Raw genomic sequence first — 23403 nt, forward strand, 5'->3', positions numbered from 1 at the left:
ATAGAATATGACCCAGGTTTGGTATTTTATACCTCAATAGCTGTGTTTAATAGCAGATCCCTATAATCAACAACAGGTAATATAAATTAGTTGTCCAATGCAGGAAAAAATATATATTAAAAAAGTTGTTTGACCAAATCTTTTTTATCTTTAACAAATGATATTTGAAAAGTCAGATTGAATGATTAATGAACTGCTGAATAGAATTGATGATAATGCCTCGACCAATGAATAAAACACACACACTCACACACACATACACAAAAAGAAAACAAAAACAACTTTAATTTAACATTTTATTTCATTTTGTATACAATTTTACAACTTTGGTTGCTTTTGATGTGTTCCCTGAATGTTTAAAGATTTTAAAGATGCAAAGCAGTGAGAGGCAACAGTAAACTTACCAATAAACCAATATTACATACTCTCCTCTCCTTCCCCCACCTCACACCAGACAATGTGCAAAAAAAAAAAAACCCACTGAAGAAATAAAGAGAACCATCTGGAAGACTCAGACATCTTTGCAACCGATCTGAAAACCCCTCGCTTCTGATGTAGAAGAAAAACCAACAGCGAAGGTCATACGAGTGTGAATTTTTGCGTATTATAGCTCTATGGGACTTGAGACCAAATACACATCTGGTGGGATAGACATCTGGGCAGGCATCCAACAACAGAAATAAGACAGTGAAGTGAAGTTCATAAATACAACAGCAGGACAAAAAACGGAGAGCGTTGATGCTGCGGCGGTTTTTTAACCCTCAAACATCTTCTTCCTGTCAGCCTTGTCCTCAATGTTCTGGCGCCAGTCACCAGCGCCTGCGTCAGCCTGAAAAAGACAAGATGGAGGGATGTTTTTGTTATGAGGAATCACCACCTTCCTTTTAATCCGTTAAGACCTGTGTCCCGATTCTACAAAATGTCTTCTAAATCCCCAACAGTTGTTTCTAAAAACGTATGTTGCTATATCAGTGGTTCCCAAACTTTTTCATAATTGTCAAGGACCCCCAGAATTATATGTATTTGGTCGCGGACCCCCCACCCATCTCAAAATATTTTGTTCCAGGGACCCCCCAGAAGCAAAGATTTTAGTCAAAAATGTTTGCTTTAAAAATATGTATAAATATTCAAGATCTTTCAAAATGATATGTTTTGGGCCGACTACCCCCAATCTCAAAATATTTTGTGCCAGGTGCATTTGTTCAAATGCTGTTTATTTCCTTAACATATTGAAAAAAGCAATCGATCAGCTATTTTTTTTGCTGGTGGTTAACACATTTTCTACGTCCACTTTTCTTCTTTGGGTGGAATAAGTGTTAGGTTTGTTAACCAAGACTAAATTACTAAACAATTTCAGATGACTAAAATAGGACCAGAACTAAATGTGTGTTATTCAAAAGACTAAATCAGAATTTGTTGTCAAAATGAACACTGGGTGGAATTCCTCACCTCCTCTTTCTTCTCCTTGGTGACGGGCTTCAGGCCGGCCCTCAGCTCCATATTGACCGTGTGCTTGGTGCCCAGCAGGGCCGTCAGCATGGCGCTGGCGGACATGCGTACTTTCTTCAGGGCGGGCTTCTTGGGACCACCCAGGTCCACCATCTTGATCCTCAGGTCTTCAAGCTGTGAGAGAGAGAACAAATCAGTTCACTATAGCAGTTGGTTTTCAAACCTTTTCAACCTTTATCGTTGAACACTAACATATTATGAATAGAAATTACATTTCTGTTTGGCTTGCAGGCTTTGAAGCTGTACTAGGCAGATAAGACAATTAATCTAATTACACAAAGAAATGACGTTTAATGACTTTATAGTACTTTCCAAAAAGACTTTAATAGTGGAAATAGCCAATCTACAAGCTCATAACGTGTCGCATCGCGACGCGTTGTGAGCTTGTAGATCTGCCATTTCCACTATTTTTTTTTTAAATGTTTGAAAATATATGAACATTTTTCAACGTGGAAACAATTATGATGATGATTTGCAGAATAATTGTGATTATGTAATAATTGTGACAGACCTGCACGCAGCTAAGCATCAATCAGGCTCTACAATGTGGTCGACGTGGAATGATATTTACCTCTTTGTCGCCTTTTCCCACTTTGGACTCCAGGTCATACCGCTCCTCATCAATTTTGTCAAGATTTGCCGCAAGCTTTTTGTAATATTCCTGTTGACAGATATTTTGTATTATTATTACATAACTTATGTAATACATAGATAGAATGTAGTGTATGTATCACTATGCACGTCACTTCAACAGAATTGTAATTTTAGCCGAATAATATGACTCGGTTGACTTGAAAATGCTAGCATAGAGCAGCGTTGATGTTGTCGACTAAAACCATGACGAAAAATGTTCGACGACTACCTTTTTTCACTGACAGAAACTAAATAAAAACGAAGCTCTGACGACTAAAACTAAAACTAAATGTATTGACAATTTCGTCAACAAATAAAAACTGGACTAAAATGTTATGGAGGGACTGGTGGAGAATCAAATTTTATGTTTGGTTGCACTCTGAAAATAGCAGATCTACAAGCTCACAACGCGTCACAGCGTGACGCGTTGTGAGCTTGTAGATCGGCTATTTTCAGCATGCAACCAAGTGTAGAAACGGCCATTAGGACGCCATCAAGGCACCGTCAAAATACATCGTAATCGACTAAATCAACTGTAGATTTAGTCGACTATAATCTTATGATATTTAGTCGACTAAAACTAGACAAAAACTGAAACATTTCAAATGACTAAAATATGACTAAAACTAAATGGAATTTTATTCAAAAGACGATGACTAAAACTGAATCAACACTGGCATAGAGATGCATGGTCGCTATGAAATCAGCCACGGTACCTGCAATGCGTCCATGCCTCCACTCATCTCTGGGGGAGGGCAGTTTGTAGACATGTAATCGGCCTTGGCCTGAGTTAGCTCCTTCTTCTCATCCTCCAGCCAGTTGGCTGCGATTTGAAGGATCAAGCTCTACACAGACAACACAGAATTATTATTATTTTTTTTTACTTTAAACGGGAGCATCTATGGCTACTGGCGATGTTCTGCCAGTGGTGGAAAAGCACTCACATTTTTTTTTAAGTAAAAGTATCGATACTGCAATGTAGACATACTCTTACAAGTAAAAAGTCTGGAATTCAAAATTGACTTGAGTAAAAGTGCAAAAGTATTGGTATCAAAATGTACTTAAAGTAACAAAAGTAGAAAGTACTCATTAGGCAGTATGTCCCATTTCTCAAGTTTGTCATGTATAAACATCTTTTGAAAATCTACAAGCTCACAACGCGTCGCAAAATTGACGCGTTGTGAGCTTGTACGTCTGCTATTTTTTATCAAATAGCCAAAGTATACAGTATAGTGTATAGGGTTGAAGTGGTTAATGTATGTTTTGTAATAATAATCTAAATCTACAAAGTGACTAGTAACTAAAGTTTTCAAATAATTGTAGTGCTGTAAAAAGTACAATATTTGCCTCTGAGATGTAGTGGAGTAGAAGTAAAAGTATTGAAAAAAGATGGAACCTCAGCGGCTGTATGGAACTTGCACTGGCTGGTTTGATGGCCACTTAGAGTTTTGTTACAACATACTAATTAGATTTGACTATGTAATCATTACATTTCATCTTTATTTATTCCATTTATGGTTTTACATGATTACATTTACTTTTACGTATTCCACAAATGAAAAGGAGCAGGAAGAACATAAATCTTATTATACCTGCTTCTATCTTCAATTAAAAGTCATATAATAGATGATCTGTCCAATGGCTACCAACCAGTACATCACCATGATTCATCAAATAAAAAGGAGGGGAAAAATTATAATCTGAGAACATTTTTTTTTAAACAAAAAACAAACAAAAAAAAACCTGAAAATGAACTATCCAATTCATAATTTAAAACGTGTCCCCTTTTAAAAACGTTATTAAACTGGAACATTGTTGTGCAACTCTTCCAACTCCTTGCTTTGAGAATTCATTATCCACCAATAAAAATCTGAAATTTATTATAGATTCACCTTCAAGTGCTTGCTGCGGCTGGATGGCATCTTTTTACTGTCATGAAATAAGATTTATAACAATCAGTGGTGGAAAAAGTACTCACGTTTTTAGTAAATACAAGTAAAATACAAGTAAAAGTATCAATACTGCAATGTACAGGTACTCCGTTACAAGTAAAAGTTTGGAATAAAAAATTGACTTAAAAGTACAAAAGTATTGGTATCAAAATGTACTTAAAGTACCAAAAGTAGAAAGTACTCATTATGTAGGACGTCCCATTTCACAAGTTTTCAAATGTATAAAATATCAAAAAATCTTTTGAAAATAGCAGATCTACAAGCTCACAATGCGTCGCGCATTGTGAGCTTGTAGATCGGCTATTTTCAAATGGCCGAAATGTATCTAGGGCTGAAGTGGGTATTGCATGTTTTGCAATAATAATCAAAATCTACAAAGTAACTAGTAACTAAAGTTTTCAAATAATTGTAAAAGTACAATATTTGCCTCTGAGATGTAGTGAAGTAGAAGTAAAAGTATTGGAAATTGGAAATACTCAAGTAAAGTACAAATACCTCAAAATCGTACTTAAGTACAGTACTTGAGTAAATGTTACTTTACACCATTGATAACAATAAGAATTCAAATGATAAGGATTAGAGTTGTGGACATTATTGCGTTAGCTATACGGCAGTGCATGGCACTCTGTTAGTCTTGGGCAGGAAAGGTAATGCACACCCATGGATTAACATTCTCGTCACTTGGATTCCATAGAAGCCAGCTAGCGTGTCTTCATGCAGCAAAAATAGCAGATCTACAAGCTCTCAATGCGAGCTTGTAGATCTGCTATTTTCGGTTGTCATTTTGAAATTAGAGCATTTGAAGTGGTCAAACTGGCAATATGTTTCAGAAACATCTCGGATATTTTCAAAGGGATATTTCACTTTCAAATAAAATAAACATTGAAAAAATATTAAAATAAATGAAAAAAGTAATGGAAAAATCATGGCCCCCTCACGCATTAGAAGGACATTCTAATGTGTCAGGGGGCCGTGATTTCTCCATTATTATCTTCTTATGTATATTTTTATATATATATTTTTTTTATGTTTATTTTATTTGAAAGTGAAATATCCCTTTAAATTTGTCTTCGGCATGAAACACGATTTAAACATGCTGTCGGGCCATGTTTTTTTTCTTAGTATGTGCCGTATCGAATACATTACACACCGTTGCTTTATTGTACAAAAATGAAACATTTTCAACTGAATTTCATTTTTCAAAGTGTCATGCGGCAAGTATAAATTATAGCCTATAATGTACAGCATCTAAGTGAAAGCAGTTAACGTTGCTGTTTTGTAACATCACAAACTGATCATAATTTTGCTTTTTTTTTCATCAGGAGAGTCGAACAAAAATAATTTCTTGTGAGACTTACTCAGACATCTTGGCGGTTTTTGGTTCACAACACTGCTTGAAGACACACAGGAAAAAACACATGGGAACAAAACATTTATCTTGTGGCCCACTTTTAAACATCTGTAGAACTTAAAGGTAGGGGTAAGTGATATGTTTTGGTTAAAACAAAGTTTTTTGTTAAAAGGTTAAAGGTCTATATTCTTATAGTAAACATTGCTATAGTGCAGGGGTCTTCAACGTTTTTCAGACCAAGGACCCCCTAGCTGAGATAGAGATGAAGCAGGGACCCCCATTACATATTGCATTCATGTTAAATGTATGTTTTCAGACATTTAACCACTTAAACCTTCAATACTTTGTAAACTTGACTGTTGGCTCTGTACTTGGTCTGCTCTTTTTTCGCTCTACACCAAACCTTTTTGCCGAAAACAGACGATCTACAAGCACACAACGCCTCGCATCGTGAGGCATTGTGTGCTTGTAGATCTGCTATTTTTGGCTAATGTTCCCCTCAGAATAGGGATGAGAGGGTTCAAATCGTTGAACACTAACATTCCTATTACACAAAGATTTGGTGCCCCCTCCTGTAGTTACTCTGAGGACCCCCTAGGGGTCCCGAACCCCCTGTTGAAGACCCCTGCTATAGAGTGTTTGTTCAGTAACAGGAGTCTCCCTGTCTCTCCAGCTCTTTAATAAACAGAAAATACATTTTCAGGTAGGTGACAGAATTTCAGCCAATCAGGAGAGAGTACCAATTTATCAGCTTAATTTGTATAGTTCCAACTTTGTCTGCTCTTTTATTTGTGTCATCACTTGCCATTTTAATTTGTATCCTGTCTTGGTCCTCTATCCTGATTGGATAAAATCGGTATCCCGGGCCTGAAAATGCATTTTCTCGTGTAATAAAGAGTTGGAGAGACATGGAGACTCCTGTTACTGAACCAACACTCTATAGCAATGAGTACTATCAGAATATTGAGCTATTTAACACTTATTTCAACCAAAGAAAATCACTTACCCTACCTTTTTTAAGCTTTATTTATATTCCTTCGCACCACAGTGTATAAATAAACGAGGCCTTTGACATTGGTTTCTGATGATAAGGCTGTTCAGACACATTGAGCCAGATTGATTGGCAGGGGGTGGTTTTACTCTGCAGATTCCTTACAGATACATGATCTTCTCCCACAGCTGAAGCTCTGAGATGCTGATGATTGAACTAAATCTAGAGCAGACGGTGTCAGGTGTTCCCCTCCCAAAGTGTTTATGAGAAGCTCCTTTTTTCATGACACTTGGAATATGAATATGACATCCCACAACAGACCCAATTAAATTCGATGAAGTATATGAAAAATAAAACCTGAACATGCTTAACATTGTTAATACCACCAGCTGCTTGTCTAGATTTTCTATTGTGGATTATTCAATTTGGATCAGAAGTCACAAGTATATTTGACAGTACAGCGTAAATCATTGGTAGTTAATTACACCAGTTATAAATGTGTCACACTTAAACCAACAAACAAATAGCCAGGCCCATAGCTAAATTAAATGAATAAATTAATCTCCTAATCCTCCACTCCAGTAGCCATCTTACTACATCTAATTGAAAAGTATATGCAGATAACTCATTAGCAAGGGAAATGTCCAATTGTAATATTAACAAAACATCCAGCAAAAATGTAATTCACAAAAACCCAAAGAAATTATATTAATCATCTAATGAAAAAGCTTCCTGGATACTAGCGTCAAGAATCCAAAAATACAATTGAGGACTGCTATTACAGTACAAATCATTTCTTTACAAGACCTCCATTAACCTGGTGTTTGGGCTTAAAGGGCTTAAAAAATTACATGAAGCCTTGAATTCATGGAGATTTTTTTGTTTTTGTTGCATTCCTAAGCCAATAATTTGATGACCGGCGGAGACTCGCATCAAATTATTGGCTTTCGAATGCGACAAAAACTAAAACATCTCCATGAATTCAAGTGACTTATTCAAATTAAGTCACTTTTTTGGAGTAAACTACTCCTTTAAGATAACATCTAGAAATTATATCAACCATCTAATAAAAAAGCTTACTAGCATCAAGAATCCAAAAAATACACCTGAGGACTACTATTACAGTACAAATTCATTTATTTACAAGACCTCCATTAACCTAGAGTGTGGGCTTAAAGATAACATCTAGAGACATTATATGAAGCAAGCATCTAATAAAAAAGCTCACTGGATACTAGCATCAAGAATCCAATAACACAACTGATGACTTAACAGCACAAATCATGTCTTTAACAAGACCTCCATTAACCTGGAGAGCGTGCGGCTTAAGATAACATCTTTAACGACTTAATTAGCAATTTACATGCCTCAGCTTCCACTTGACACAGGGTCACACTCACTGTCTACCTCTGAACGCAAACACCCAGGAACAGAAAGCCTCGAAAGTGAATGGGACGCATAATAAATCTAGGTCTGTCAGGAAAAGGTCAAATGTCACCAAAAAACATCCAAGTGTCAAACTCACTGCCAGGAATAATAATAATATAATATACTGCTGCTCCTCGAAAGTCTTCCTGCCCCTACTGTCAATCCTTGTTTCAAGTGATTTCAGATGATGTTGCTGTCAAAAATGTGTCTATTTCTGTGTCACTCAACTGCCACATCTTATTCCCATTGAGAATAAAGATGGCCCATTCTCAGAGAGAGATGGAGTAATGAATAAAAACAATGAAAAGAGGGCGGAAAATAATGCAGATTTCTCACCTATATGAGAGGAGGAAGAAGAAGGAGGACAAGACTTGATGGAGCTAGAGGAATACAGTGCCGCACCACACACAGTGAAACATGAAATAGGGTATATATGGTGAGTTGCGATGCCTCAGCAAAATGCCCAGGTCCTGTTTATGGAAGTGGATTCCTAGTCAGACCAATAGCTCCGCGAGCTCCTGAAATACACTCCAGCCCAACCCCGCTCCACTGCTGTGCATGGGGTCTCCTTAGCTTTCCTTTGCAAGATGGCTCCTCATAGTGTGTCCGTGTGAAGTCTGGTCTCATCTCACCGTCCACAAACACATTGAAGAAGTGTGTATGAAAGAGGAGATCCAGAAAGAAATGCTTTTTTTTTTTTTTGTGGAAAAGTGTCCGGAACACGGAGCCAGACGACAACTTTCTTGTCAGTCTGTTGAAATACCAAGATTATTGTAACCATGTCTTAATAATGTCTTGTTATTAATATGTTCAATCTGAATGATAAGTTTCCTTCCTATAAGGGAGGTATTGAGGTAATTAGTGTCTGTTTTGAGATATACGCAGTACTTCATTTAATTACATGACAAGATTATCTGACATTCAATGTGTAAAAAAGAAAAAGTATAATAATGATTTCATACAAATATTGATTATTTAAAATGTCACTCACAACAGAGAACTATCTAACTCCGTAGCCTATGATATAAGTTTTACGCAACACGATTGAAGAGCAAACAGCATTTTAACCACAATGCAATGCTATGTGTGAAAAACATGATCTATTTCATTATCTTGACATTTAGATGACATTTAGGAAATGGCAAAAGTTTAATTATTGATTAGGGCTTCATTACCTTTGATTCAAAAACAACACACATTATCCCCAGATTCTCACCATAAAGACCATACCGTAAAACTGTAAATTGTTTGTGAAAGTATAACAACTTACAATTCGGGGCCAATTTAGGAAATGAGAAATAGCATGAGTACTCTACTGACCTCTTGAGGTCCATAACAATAACAAACATTTGTGTTTTGACTAAACTTACTAACTCTTTCAGGTTATTGGACAATTCTGAATCATATTTCAGACATTTCTATCAGAAATGTGTATCCCAAATGTGTAAATTAACTTGATAAAGAGCCAGTTCCAAGCCAGCCTTCCATAAATGTATGTAATTACATATGTTTATGCAAAGTGTGCGTGCATGAATGTACATAACAGATGTACAACAGATCCAACCACAACAAGGACCTGCTTTAACCTCAAGGATCTGTAGCTTAAGTAGTTCTCCCTTGAACTATATTCTGTCCAAAAACATCCGGTAACATAAAATGTACAGACAATATTTCACAAATGCCTTGGCTATCAGCACATCTGGAAATGCAGTCCAGCTTTAGAAGATATGCATCAAAAATGGACTCTTAAACTCTCTAGAAAACTTGATTGGTGGCATAGATACGCAAAGACTATTACCTCAAGCAACCTCATTCTCCTCAAACAGCGTTTGGCTTGTAAAATATCTCACTTTCTAATGTAACGAGTGAAAAGAGAGGAAAAAGGGATTGTCCACATACGTTTCGCCCGTACCTGTGTAGGGCTTCATCCTAACCTGATGGAGCCCTACACGGGAGAAAATGTGTATTTTTTTTTAAGACGGGAGAACAGTTTATCGTGTGTGGACATTCTCTTTTTCTTCACTTGATTATTTTTGGGTCCAGCATCGTGTTTAACCCATTTAGACCCGGAAACCCCTATACGTAACTATACCTTTCAATCCGGGAACCCCTTTTGGGGTAGTTGTTGCTATTGTACAGTATATAGCAACATACATTTTTTGTAATTTTTTAATACAATTTTGAATAAAACGTTTTCAGAAAACTTATGTCAGAATTTAGAAGGTGTTTTTAGAATCGGCCTCAGGTCTAAATAGGTTAAAGAACTGTGGGGGATGCGCATGTCCTACCTTTTTTTCACAAGTGAAAAGAAACTCATATGACATCAGCACCATTCAACTGCTACAGTATCTGCAAAATGTTCAAGATGTTCATACAAAAGTAGCAAACAAACTAAGTATTAAATTAAAACTTAATTTATTTAAAGAAGAAACCTGTACATTCTTTTCCTCCATCAGAGACATAGCCGTGTACAGTACATGACCGTATAACAAAACAATAACAACGACAACATACCCCTGACATCCCTGTAATCTACGCCAACATACAACAACAAAATCAGTCAGTCAGACCTCAGATGCAAACATCTACTTCCTTGTCCTTGCCAGCCAGACAGAATCCCATGGTGTCTTTAGGATGCCTTAGCCCTCAAACATCTTCTTCCTGTCAGCCTTATCCTCGACGTTCTGTCGCCAGTCGCCAACTGGTGCCTGTTGAGCAGAAAACACACACGTGTTACATAATATAACAACCCTGACAAGACGTGTTACCCACAGTGTTGATTAGTCTTAGTCTTTTAAATAAAATTCCATTTCGTTTTTGTCATATTTTAGTCACCTGAAATGTTTTAGTTTTTGTCTAGTTTTAGTCGACCAAATCTACAGTTTTGATTTGGTCGACTAAAATGTATTTTGGCAGGCTTTGATGGCGTCGTAATGGCTGATTTTACACTTGCATCGCAGCGCGTTGTGAGCTTGTAAATCTGCTATTTTCAGAGCGCAGCACCCGAGCGCAACCAAACATAAACTGACTTGTCTTTTAGTTCTACTGGATCTCTTCTCCACTAGTCCCTCCCTAACATTTAGCCTAAATTTGTTGACGAAATTGTCAATGTATTGAGTCTTAGTTTTAGTCATCGTAGCTTAGTTTTTATTTAGTTTTTGTCAGTGAAAAAAGGTAGTCGACGAACATTTTTCGTTGACGAAATCAACGCTCGTTACCCATAACGACAGTATAATTAGTAACGACATTATAAAGTACAATTTTTTCCCACGCCTTTTTTCTCCCCAAAGTAGTCGTCATGCCAATTAATTCCTCCCCACACACACACACACACACACGTCTGTTTGTTGTCACTGCTGTCGTATCCTACCCGCTCACCTGCCCGTGAGGAGCCCTGCACAGGAGGCCTCCCCCCCTACTCCTCCCGCCCAACACTCCCCGCTGACAGGTGCCCCGCCCTCCCCTCCCCCCCAGCCCGTAGGAGTACATTTTACGTATGTGTACAGTGACAAATATCATGGATCTCTCTGAACCCCACTTTGAGAACCACTGGCCTAGATTGTGTGTTTTTAGGATTAGGTTATGTTTTTGTTTGTTACAGTATGTCAAATTGACACCAAGGGGCTAGCATCCGGCTTGTAAATTGAGGCTATATAGGAAGTGTGACAGATTCATATGAATGGTCTGTAGTCTCGCTGTTTCATCCCTGCTGGTTGCAGGTAGCAACTAGGTTCTATTCAAGCGGAAGGGTTTTTGGTCGAACTTTAAAGTCTTCTTTCAATCGCCATGATATGCGTTTTGGTAAATTATGGTCCCATTTATTTTCGAAATGAATGATGAAGAAGGGTGTGTTTCTAGGGTTTCTACTGGTTCTTTCTACTGGCCCTCGCTGCGGTTTCAGCCAATAGCGTTAATTTCCGTTTTGCATTACGGACCGGATGTCAACCGGATATAGAAAGATGGGCGTATTTGAAATCGCTGCAAAATAGGCTTCATTTACGGTCTGTAGCAAACCAATAGCGTGACGCTGTCGATACATATTTTTTTACGGTCTATGATTGACACTCACATCCTCCTCTTTCTTCTCCTTCTTGACCGTCTTCAGGTTGGACCTCAGATCCATGGTGACCTTGTGCTTGCCGCCGAGCAGAGCCGCCAGCATAGCGTCAGCAGACAAACGCACTTTCTTCAGAGCGGGCTTCTTGACTCCGGCCAACTCAACCACTTTCATTTTCAACTCCTCAATCTGGTAGAGAAAGTATAGATTAAGGTTATTTGACCATGTTGTTATTTCTGTGCTCCTGTCAAACTAAGTGTAGTTTATGGTTGCAAATCATGCCTTGCTTTCATCTCCCATAGCCTGAAGAGAGTGATCAGAGATGTTGTCTCTTAACCAACAGTTGGCTATAATGAATACGCTTGCATTACTGAATCCACTACTGGTCAAATGCCATTAAAAAATGTATTGAGTAAAAGTACAAAAGTTTTGGAATCAAAATGTACTTAAAATACCAAAAGCAGAAAGTACTCATTATGCAAAATGTCCCATTTCATAAGTTTTCAGATGTATGAAAATCTTTTGAAAATAGCCGATCTACAAGCTCACAATGCGTCGCATTGTGAGCTTGTAGATCGGCTATTTTCAAATGGCCGAAATGTATATAGGGCTGAAGTGGTTAATGGAGTAAAAGTACAATATTTGCCTCTTGAGATGTAGTGGAGTAGAGCAAAAGTACAGAAAATGTGGAAGTACTCCAGTAAAGTAAAAAAATACCTCAAAATTGTACTTAAAGGACGACTTCACCCATCTTCATATAATTGGTCGTCACTAATGTTCGTTATGATATGGCACCTTTTTGTCTACTCGCTCTGTGTCTCAGAGAAGGGCTGTGGACAGGGCTGTGAACCCGCCTACCAGTGACATCATCGATGGGGAATGCAAGCAAATAGAAATCGCAGGCCTTCTATTACTGTAAAAATAAAAATTAAAATAGGATATATTTTTAAAATTTTTGTTTGGAGAAAAAAAAACCTGCATAACGATGATGTTACTGGTACAGTACTTGAGTAAATGTACTTAGTTACTTTACACCACTGGTGAGTGATGCGTATGCAATGAAGTATGAATGAGACTTCGGGCAGTGTTCTCACGATGTTTTGTGACAGTGTCGTCATGGTGTTTTGTGACAGCGGCGTTTGGTGGATTCTAACGTTGAACGGGCCAGAACCGGGGGGGGGGGGGGGGGGTGGTTGGTTCGTGCAACAACGGCTGATAAGTCTATTGAGAATTACGGAGCCATTCCGGGTGGAAAACGGAACGCTCGTCCCAAGACGCACTGCCCCATTTTTTTTCGCGGACCGAGGCCGCCGGTTTACACCTGGGGCGAGGGTGTTTCAGGACGACGGTTCTTCTTCTATTCCATTTCTGAATGGAGAGAGGTGGCCGTCTCTGCGCAATGGAGAGAAGGACGGCCGAGGTTTCCTTTTTGCTACTCACAACAATAAGGAAATGTGAAGCTATTTCGGGGCCCTCTTTATACTGTGTACCTGTCAGGAAAGCGGTTTGACGGCTAAACTGTTTTTTTAATGGCCACTCATTAACAATTCGGCCGAATGCAAATGATCCCCATTTGAAAACAAAAGCGACTTTCTGTGGTCGGCTACAACAGAAGAAGTGAGGGGCTGCTAATGTTGATTTTTAGTTTTTTTCCCCTGGCGGATTTTGCCCCTACACAGGGACAAGCTGGGTTTACAGACCGGGCCATGGCCTCGTTGGCCCCAATGACGATACGCGCCTGGTTTTGTGACAGTGTCGTCACGGTGTTTTATGACAGTGTCGTCACAGTGTTTTGTGACAGTGTCGTCACGGTGTTTTGTGACAGTGTTGTCACAGTGTGTTCCCTGTATACTGTACCTCCTTGTCGCCCTTTACAACTTTGGCCTCGATATCGTATCTCTCCTCATCAGAGTGGTCAACGGCTTGGAAAAGCTTCTTGCAGATGTCCTGTTAAGATGCAAACAAACACACAGCATGTTAGCAGCACATAACGTAGACATTCTATTGGCTCTATGCACAGCAGCCATATTATCACTTCCTTCACAGGTGTTACCAATGATACTGTTGAAGGCTCTGTTCCATGTAGTGTAGCACAGTGGCTCTCAGATTTTTCAATTTCCACAACCCCCATAACTCTGAGAGTGTACAAATGGAACCAAATGGACCCGTAACACTCTCAGAGTTACACACCCGTAAAGGGCCATTTGGGAGTGTTTCCACTAGTGAGCCAACATGCACAATACCAGCACCCTGACTCTGTCTGACCAGAATGGAACAGAGCCTTCATTAGTATCATTGGTAACACCTGTGAATGTCTTACAATATGGCTGCTGTGCATAGAGCCTATTGCTGCTGCAGTTTGTCACTTAAGCCCTACAGTATACAGTATACTGTACGTTGTCGTATGCCAAATAGCTAAAACAGCACTGCTACAATCTCACATGCCGTTGCATCGCGATGTGTTTAAGAACTTCTAGATCTATGTTTTTTGTACTATTCTTGAAGAATAACAAATATATATCATTATTTGATTTTTGTATTGCTTTCAAATCTTTTGGACATTTCGAAATATATGAATTTTTGGATATTTCTTGATTTTGTTCAACATTTTTGAACATTTAGAATGTATTTAAATGTTTTTACATTGACTTGTTTCACTAATACATCTCAGGGCTGTGTCACACTGTATCCAGAGTGCTTACAATGTGGGATGGCTGCAAAGTGTGCATGATTAACAGCTATTATACAACAGGTAGTTCCGGCCAAGCAATCTGGTTTGTTGAAATGGGCTCTCGAGCCGCGCTTAAACGAGCATGACGGCACACCTAGCCGTTCTTATATGAAAACTTTTTTTATTGTTCATACCGACAGCCGTAATTGAAAACTATTCTAATTATACATATCAGCTGTGCTGATCATGACAGTCTTGGCAGAGCAACGCTGCCAAGACTGTCTGATGAGCACAGCTGATATTTATGCACAAATGCATTTAGGCATTCATTTAGAGCATTGGTTCTCAAAGTGGGGTCCGGGGACCCCCAGGGGTACTTTAGGGGGTTCCAGAGGGTCCCCAGCTAAATGATGGATAGGAACCAAATGGACCCTTATGGGTCTGTAACTCTGAGAGTGTCCAAATGGATTCCATTTGGACACTCTCAGAGTTAAATTAGCATTGATTTTACAATATGAATTGGGGTCCAAGAGAAATAAATGCCACTAAATGGGGGTCCGTAGCCTAATGCATGGTCCTTGAAATTAAAATGGTTGAGAATCACTGCTAGAGCCGTAAAAATCATCTCTTGTGGGGGGTCCCTGGCATATCTTTTAAAACGGGGGTCCGCGGGCTAATAAGTGCCAATTTGGGGGTCCTTGACATGAAAAAGTTTGAGAACCACTGATTTAGAGATGGTAAAAGCGGAACTCTGCGGACTTTCAACATGAATCATGTTGTTCTGTGGAAATGGGACTCGGTACTCTCCAGAGCCTACGCCTAAAAAACAATGTCTGACTTTCACACGTCCTTATTAACCACTTAAACCCCAGCATCCTTAGTGTGGGGAAAGCTTCTGCAGAAAATAGCAGATCGACAAGCGGCTATTTTCAGCGAAAGCTTTCCCCCACAATAACAGAATAACAGAAAAGTCTCTAGTATAGAGCCCTGAGGGACTCCGGTCAACCATACAGGGTTTAAAGGGATAGTTCACCCCCCAAAATGACCTTTTTCCCTATCGATTAGTCACCCCATGGAGACTTGAATGTTGAATTCATGGATATTTTTGGGGTTTTGTCACATTCCTAAGACAATAATTTGATGACCGGCAGCTGTTCCGGTCGGTAGGAGACACAAAGAGTCTCCTTTGTATCTCCTACCGGAACCACTGCCTACCGGTCCGCTGGTCATCAAATTATTGGCTTAGGAATGCGACAAAAACAAAAAAATATCTGTGAATTCAAGTCTCCATGGGGTGACTAATCGATTCATCAATCAAGTCATCAATCAATCAATCAACAGTGCTGGAAAAAGTACTCAAATGTTTTACTTAAGTAAAAGTATCAATACTGCAATATAGAAATACTCTTGTTACAAGTAAAAGTTCGGAATAAAAAATTGACTTGAGTAAAAGTACAAAAGTATTGGTATCAAAATGTACTTGAAGTGAAAATAGCTGATCTACAAGCTCACAATGCGTCGCAATGCGACGCATTGTGAGCTTGTAGATCGGCTATTTTCAAATGGGGAAAAGTATATAGGCCTGCAGTGGTTAATGTATGTCTTGTAATAATGATCCAAATCTACAAATTAACTAGTAACTAAAGTTCAAATAATTGTAGTGGAGTAAAAAGTACAATATTTTCCTCTGAGATGTAGTGGAGTAGAAGTAAAAGTATTGAAAATGGGAAATACTCCAGTAAAGTAAAAAACAAAATAACATTTTTAACACTATGTGGTATATACAACTCGGCACAATAGATTTAGATGACTCATTGTTCATTTTCCACTTCAGAGAGTCTTGTTGGTCAGAAATTCTCAGAATCTACTTTCATTTGAGGTCATTAGCAAAATGGCACACGAGCGAACATACTTCTCTTATTAGATACTCATAAAGAGACTAGGCTGCATTCCAATCCACACATGTCCTCTGTGCGTGACACTCTGCCCTTGGAAATACTTTGAGACACATTGAGAGCAGCTTGTCATTGTTGGAAGTGGATTTTATTTTATTTTATTTTATTTTATTTTATTTTATTTTATTTTATTTTATTTTATTTTATTTTATTTTATTTTATTTTATTTTATTTTATTTTATTTTATTTTATTTTATTTTATTTTATTTTTAAAATGCAACTTCAACTGCGTACACAAATATTATGTTCCACTGGTTTCAAATAGGTGGTTTCACTGTCATTTTCAAAGTATAAATAGAGGCTATGGCGGGAATCAAATGGCGAGGTATTATGTGCAATTTAGAACCCCAAAGTGTGCAGTATAGCAGAACGGTTCACTCCACCCGTGGAGGGACATTCTGCGTAACGGAACATTTTGCGTAACGAGTACTTTTACTTTTGATGTTTTAAGTATATTTTGACACCAATACTTTTGTACTTTTAAATTTTTGAATTCCGAATGTTGACTTGTAACAGCGTATTTCTCCATTGCAGTATTGGTACTTTCACTTAAGTAAAATATTTGGAGTATTTTTTTTTCAGACTTTTTCCACCACTGAAAATGGCAGCTCTGCAACACGAACGCATTGTGAGCTTGTAGAGCAGAGAAGAGATTTGGTGTAGAGGGTAAAAAGGAAGGGGGGACCAAGTATAGACCGGCCCGGTCAACTAGGGGTAAGTGTTTAAGATGATGACAGCACAACATCCAGTTTGTAATGGGATTCATAGTGGATTCTCTTGCACTTTATTCTTTGCTCTTTGCGCTGTTTACGCCACTGTTTCCCAAACAGTGGGTCGAGACCCACGTTTGGGTCACGGACCAATTTTAAAGGGTTGCATAAAAATCCCCCTTTTTTCATCTCCTAAATTTTTTCAAAAGAGTTTTAACTTTTCATCAATTGAAAACAATTCTAGCATTTTTCAAAAGTATTTCATAAATAAAACCAGAAAATCAAATCATTTCTATAATTACATTTTTAAAAAGTGTTTAAGGAGTAGTGAAAATTGCAGAGCTTGTGAGCTTGTAGCTCTGGTGTTTTCACTAGTTTGGGTCCTGGGGAAAACGCCTAATTTCTCTTTTGGGTCTTATGAGTTAAAAGGTTTAGGGAACCACTGGTTTACGCAACAAATTGTGGCCAGTGGTGTAAAGTAACTAAGTACATTTCCTCAAGTACTGTACTTAGTACAATGTTGAGGTACTTTTACTTTACTGGAGTATTTCCAGTACTTTTACTTCAACTCCACTACATCTCAGAGGCAAATATTGTACTTTTACTCCACTACAATTATTTGAAAACTAGTAGTTACTTTGTAGATTTTGATTATTATTACAAAACATACAGTAACCACTTCAGCCCTATATACATTTCTGCCATTTTAAAATAGCCGATCTACAAGCTCACAATGCGTCGCATCGCGACGCATTGTGAGCTTGTAGATCTGCTATTTTCAAAAGATTTGTATTCATTTATGAGTGTACTTTTGGTACTTTTAAGTACATTTTGATACCGATACTTTTGTAGGCTACTCTTAAAAAAAAATAATTCCAGACTTTTACCTGTAACAGAGTATTTCTACATTGCAGTATTGATACTTTTACTTAAGCAAAAAAATGGTAATACTTTTTCCACTACTGATTGTGGGGTAAAAGTGTGTCTACCGGCGGTATCTTCCTGGTGGTCTTACCATGAGCGCTGCCTGGTCTCCACTCATGGATGGCTCGGGGCAGTGCTCACTCAGCCAAGCTGCCCTCGCCTCTTCCACTTCCTTCTTCTCGTTTGCTATCCAATCAGCTGCAATGACGAGCATCAAACTCTGGAGGGGGAAAGATTTTAGATAGTTTTTTAGACCAGTGGTTTTCAACTTTTTTTGCGTCAAGGACCCCCAAATTGACACACATTAGCCCAGGGACCCCCATTTGAAAAGTTATGCCAGGGACCCCCAATAAGAGACGATTTTTACTAGGGTTGTCCGATATTGGCTTTTTTACCGATAACCGATATACCGATATTGTCCAACTCTTAATTACCGATACCGATATCAACCGATACCGATATATGCGGGGATTATTGTGATTAGGGTAAGCTCAAATTTCATATCACACTACAGTAAGAACTCCTGTAACTTATTTATAAGGCAAAAAATTTTTTTTTTTTTTTTTTTTTTTTTTTCAAAAACCGATACCGATATTTTCCCGATATCAATTTTTATGCTAATATCGGCCGATAATATCGGGAGGCCGATAATATCGGACATCCCTAATTTTTACGGCTCTAGCAGTGATTCTCAACCATTTCAATTTCAAGGACCCCCAGTTTAACATGCATTAGGGCTACAGACCCCCATTTAATGGCATTTCTATCTCTGGGACCCCAATTTTTTATTATAAAATCAATGTTAATTTAACTCTGAGAGTGTACAAATGGAACCAAATGGACCCGTTAGGGTCCATTTGGTTCCATCAGAGTTACAGACCCATAAGGGTCCATTTGGTTCATAGCACGGCACCGAGTGCCACGCTATGGGCTTGTAGATCTGTTATGTTTGAAAAAACGTGATGTGCGCAAATCTTTGAATATATATATATTTTTTAAAGCTAATATTTGTAACTCAAATCTGTGCTTCTGGTGGTCCCTGATTTCGGGGGTCATTGACATGAAAAAGTTTGAAACTATACACACTAGCAGTGGGTTTCAATGTACAGATTTTTTTTTTTTTTTTTATATTATACTGTTTAGACTGATGGTGGTTTGCCTTATTATCCTAGATTACTGTCTCTATGCATGTATTATCTGATGTATTACCTCGTGTTTACCTTGCTTACTGTAAATCGCTCTGGATTTAGAGCGTATCTGCTAAATGCCTACATTGTAAAAGTGGTCGATAAAACTGTCAAGTTTACAGCTATCAGAAAACATTGGAGCTCATTGTAATATTATTACTTGGATGCATTTACCTCTATCATAGTAGGCCTAGTAAAGGAAAAACAAGTGCCATGGTCTTGATTTAGTCAAAATGATTGATCCATGTGGCCACACTCTATTACAGCATTGGTTCTCAAACTCATGCCAATGACCCCCATAGTTAGCCACAGAACCTTATTTGAAAAGCCACCCCCCCCCCATACAAAAATATTTGTGTTATTGTTATTTTCTTTCGATATCATTCCTATAACATGTTCTAAATGTTTCAAAAAGCAGATCTATACAAGATCATGACGCATCACATCGTGACACACATTGTGAGCTTGTAGTTGTAGCCAAAATATAGAATAGGTTTAAAGTGGTTAAACTATTCATCATTTTGCTGGGGACCCCAGACCCACTCCGAGGACCACTACTGTACAGTGTGTTGGTTATTAGCGACATCGGGAAATGATTGGATTGTTGAGCGTAGGGACGGGACGATGATCATTATCATTGTTTTTCATGATAAAAAAACGCTCACAATAATCGTATCGCAGAGATTTTAATTTATCGTGAAATTGTCCTGCGTCATACGCTTGTATCAATTCACCTTTGCCGAGCTGCTTTTCCGATTACAAACCCTCTATAATAGGCTCTATTCACAGCAGCCATATATTATGAAGACATTCACAGGTGTTACCAATGATACTAATGAAGGCTCTGTTCCATTCTGGTCAAACAGAGTCAGGGTGCTGATATTGTGCATGTTGGCCCACTGGAAACACTCTGTTACACCAGTGGGTCTAAAGTTGGGGTCCAGGGACCTCATGGGCTTCCAAATGGCCCCTTACGAGTGTGTACACTCTCAGAGTTATGGGGGTCGTGGAAACCACTGTGCTACACTAAATGGAACAGAGCCTTCATTAGTATCATTGGTAACACCTGTGAAGGAAGTGATAATATGGCTGCTGTGCATAGAGCCTATTGGTAAAATGGACCTGTAAAGAACGTACTTGATACTCTCTACCAAATCTCTTTGCCAAACATAGCTGATCTACAAGCTCACAACGCATCACAGCGCGCTGTGAGCTTGTAGATCAGCTATGTTTGGCAAACGTTCCGGCTGGGGTTCAAGTGGTTAACAGAAGTGGCATTTTTCAGAGTTTTAAGCATATTTTGATTATCGCGATAATAATAATCGTCAATCGCAATTATTTTGGTCGCAATAAAAAAAAAAAGACCATCTCTTTTGGGATGTAAAACCATGGATTTACACCCCAGTGTGGACGCTTACCTTCAGATGATGCCTGCGGCTAGAGGTCATCTTTTTGTGCCTGTAACAAAAAAAATCCAACATATTTACGATTAAATATAATACAATCCAATACATTACAGGTCTGACTGTGGATTTAATGCCAGGGAAACTTAGTTAATGAGACAATTTTTCGTATTCTGTATTATAGCCCATTGAGACCTGAGGCTAAAATAGGTAGTTCTCACACTTTTAAGATTAAAAAAAAATAGCAGATGTACAAGCTCATCTGCTATTTTTTGACCATTTAATGTTCAAAAAATAGCAGATGAGCTTGTACATCTGCTATTTTTGAATAGCCAACGCAAAAATCCAAAATAACACGGATGTTTTCTCGGTTTTAATGGGATATTCCTTAGGTGCATCTAATTAGATTTTCACTTCAGGTGATAAAACAGGCAATTTGTTATTATTATTATTTTTAATTTCATTGATAAGATAGGTAATGATATGAAATGGCCAGCATTACATCCGGTCAATCTATGTTGTATGTCTTTAAATAAAAAAAAAGAATACTTACTCAGTCATGTTTGCGGTTTGTTTGTTGGTTCACACCCTGTTTAAAAGGAGGAAAACCTAATTCAGTAAAGCAAATATCTCACACACGCAGTGGCAGGAGGTACAGTAACACTTGTTCACACATGAAGAACATGACACTGCGGCTCCTGTCTTACTATTGATCAATCACGGCACCATGAAACGCGATCCATTTAGCAATCGTTAAAAACCTGTTGCCGCAATTCAAAATCAAGCTAATTTTGGACGGCGGGGTCAAATACCCGCCCTTTCACTTAGCAGTTGCCCTGCCGCACATGAGTTTCCATTTGGTATTTGGACTTCCCAGACTGCAGTTCAGAGCGGCTCCAAAGCAAATACCAATATAGGAACAAAATATGCGGAGCGGAGCACGCAGAGAGCGGAGCGGAGCACGCATGAGAGCCTTTAACACAGAATTCAACCGCCTCAAGACTTGAGCATAACACACTTTCACTCACGTACGCACCGGCCCATTCCAGGAACTATACTGGCCATGCATCAAAATAGCCGTAATTGTGAATGCCAAGACAATGAGACAACCGGGTTCGTATCAAGACGATGAGGCCATAGCAGCACATTTAAAAGATTGTTTTTGGTAAAAGCTGTAAATCACATATCTTTAATCCTCGTCTCATTTTTAAGCCAACAATAAAAAAGATGGATTAATTCATCAGGAAAATAATTTCCAGGCTGAAAACAAATCTAATCTACTTTGTGACACAACAACTGAGCATTGAACTGTATCTGAACATGTATTATATTAGTAATCCTCAAGCAAGAAACAATAATGTGAATTAATTAAATAAGAAATGATAGTTTTAGGCTTTCATTTCAAACTGAATGACCATTTAGCCGTTACCATACGGCCATGCATGCCCAAGTGACTAAAAAATCCTACATCACACAAGTCATATCGTATTAATATCTCAGAAATGACAACTCGATCCCAATGCCTATCGCGCACACACAAAGGTCACAGGTCACACCTCAGCATTGCATCGCACTATTAAACGCACACAAAAAACATAAAACATGCTCTATTGAAATTAACTTCAACCACTAACATTATGACACCCTCTTCCCCTGTTGATTGACCTTTTATATCTTTTATATCTGTTCATTTCTAATAACATGGAAACCAGGCTCTAGTGTTAATAACCACAGGTATACCGAGAAAAAGGAGAGACTCTCACCTACGGTACTGTAACGTGAAGACAGAGGACAGGAGGACAGGACAAGACGCGTTGGGCGAAGGGGAGACACTGGCAAGTCACAAACAGAAAAGATTAAACAGGGTATATAGGGTGTTAAGTGCTGGCTCAGCAGAAACCCTAAGCCCTCTTTATGGAAGTCGAGTCAGTTCAGACCAATAGGCCAACGGGGGCCCAAAATACCACCATACCTCTCCAACTCACCTCGTAAATTTTCATCGAGGAAGTTGTCTCCTGGGAGAGCCTATCGGGTTTCCCCTCTCCTCCACAGTCGAGTTATGAAGGAATACAATAAAACTCGCATACACATCTTGGGTGGGGTGGAGGATGGGGGGGGGGGGGGGGAGGGGTTCTGAAGATATGCCAAACATGCTCTTTAAATAATACATTTAAACAATGCCTGGATGGAACATTTTTGAGCTGATATTTACATATTTCGGAAACTTTCATGGCTAATGAAAAATATTGTCATCGTGAAAAATTATATTATGCATAATACTACAAAATTCTGCAATTTTAAAATGTGATTACACTTTAATTGTTTTCAAAATTTTCATAATGAAAGGGTAAAATAACAATGTACCACTCACCTCTTGTACGGCTTGATGACCTAAATATTACTTTAATTAAAAAAATCGCACCCTGTGTGAAGGAAGCGGTGCCTTTGGTGAGTGGCCTCCTGGTGGCGCTATAATAGGGCGGGGCGGGGCTTCAGCAATTAATGCTCGTCCCTATTGGTGGTCTAAGTCCACATACCAAATTTGGACTTGCTGGCATGCTGCGAACTGGAGTTATAGCTGTTTAAAGCCCGTGCTCAAACGGACATAACGGACAAACGGACATACGGACGG

At 38.6% G+C, this 23403-nt stretch overlaps 2 protein-coding genes across 4 annotated transcripts; both read right to left on the minus strand.

Moving 5' to 3' along the window:
* Nucleotides 1–282: 282 nt before the first annotated feature.
* LOC311046580 (troponin I, fast skeletal muscle-like) lies at nt 283–22582 on the minus strand. Of its 3 annotated transcripts, XM_084058978.1 has the most exons (8): nt 22573–22582; nt 8201–8228; nt 5453–5487; nt 4035–4071; nt 2859–2987; nt 2081–2170; nt 1450–1623; nt 283–829 (listed from the first exon to the last, which is right to left on the minus strand). In XM_084058978.1, exons 3-8 carry the CDS (start codon nt 5458–5460, stop codon nt 755–757), a joined length of 513 nt encoding a protein of 170 aa, XP_083915104.1. In that variant the 5' UTR covers nt 5461–5487; nt 8201–8228; nt 22573–22582; the 3' UTR covers nt 283–754. The 3 variants fall into 3 exon arrangements, with proteins under 3 accessions (XP_083915104.1, XP_083915103.1, XP_083915102.1); XM_084058977.1 differs by lacking the exon at nt 22573–22582 and having other exon boundaries at nt 8201–8316; XM_084058976.1 differs by lacking the exon at nt 22573–22582 and having other exon boundaries at nt 5453–5484; nt 8201–8312.
* On the minus strand, nt 10269–23126 carry LOC311046582 (troponin I, fast skeletal muscle-like). Its single transcript, XM_084058979.1, has 8 exons — nt 22757–23126; nt 22535–22603; nt 21325–21360; nt 20787–20826; nt 18273–18401; nt 13779–13868; nt 11934–12110; nt 10269–10572 (listed from the first exon to the last, which is right to left on the minus strand). Exons 3-8 carry the CDS (start codon nt 21330–21332, stop codon nt 10504–10506), a joined length of 513 nt encoding a protein of 170 aa, XP_083915105.1. The 5' UTR covers nt 21333–21360; nt 22535–22603; nt 22757–23126; the 3' UTR covers nt 10269–10503.
* Between the last annotated feature and the right edge of the window lie 277 nt (nt 23127–23403).

Source organism: Gymnoscopelus microlampas, assembly GCF_963454915.1.
Source record: "Gymnoscopelus microlampas genome assembly, chromosome: 6".
NCBI lineage: Eukaryota > Metazoa > Chordata > Actinopteri > Myctophiformes > Myctophidae > Gymnoscopelus > Gymnoscopelus microlampas.

Bases quoted from the DNA above. Each gene is read 5' to 3' on its own strand.
- LOC311046580 (XM_084058978.1), bottom strand. The intron at 2,988-4,034 runs GTGAATCTATAA...TTGTCTGTGTAG, and splicing joins GCCGCAGCAAGCACTTGAAG to AGCTTGATCCTTCAAATCGC. The intron at 2,171-2,858 runs GTACCGTGGCTG...ATCTGTCAACAG, and splicing joins GAGGCATGGACGCATTGCAG to GAATATTACAAAAAGCTTGC.
- LOC311046582 (XM_084058979.1), bottom strand. The intron at 18,402-20,786 runs GTAAGCGTCCAC...TTCCCCCTCCAG, and splicing joins GCCGCAGGCATCATCTGAAG to AGTTTGATGCTCGTCATTGC. The intron at 10,573-11,933 runs GTGAGTGTCAAT...TCTGCTCAACAG, and splicing joins AGGAGAAGAAAGAGGAGGAT to GCACCAGTTGGCGACTGGCG.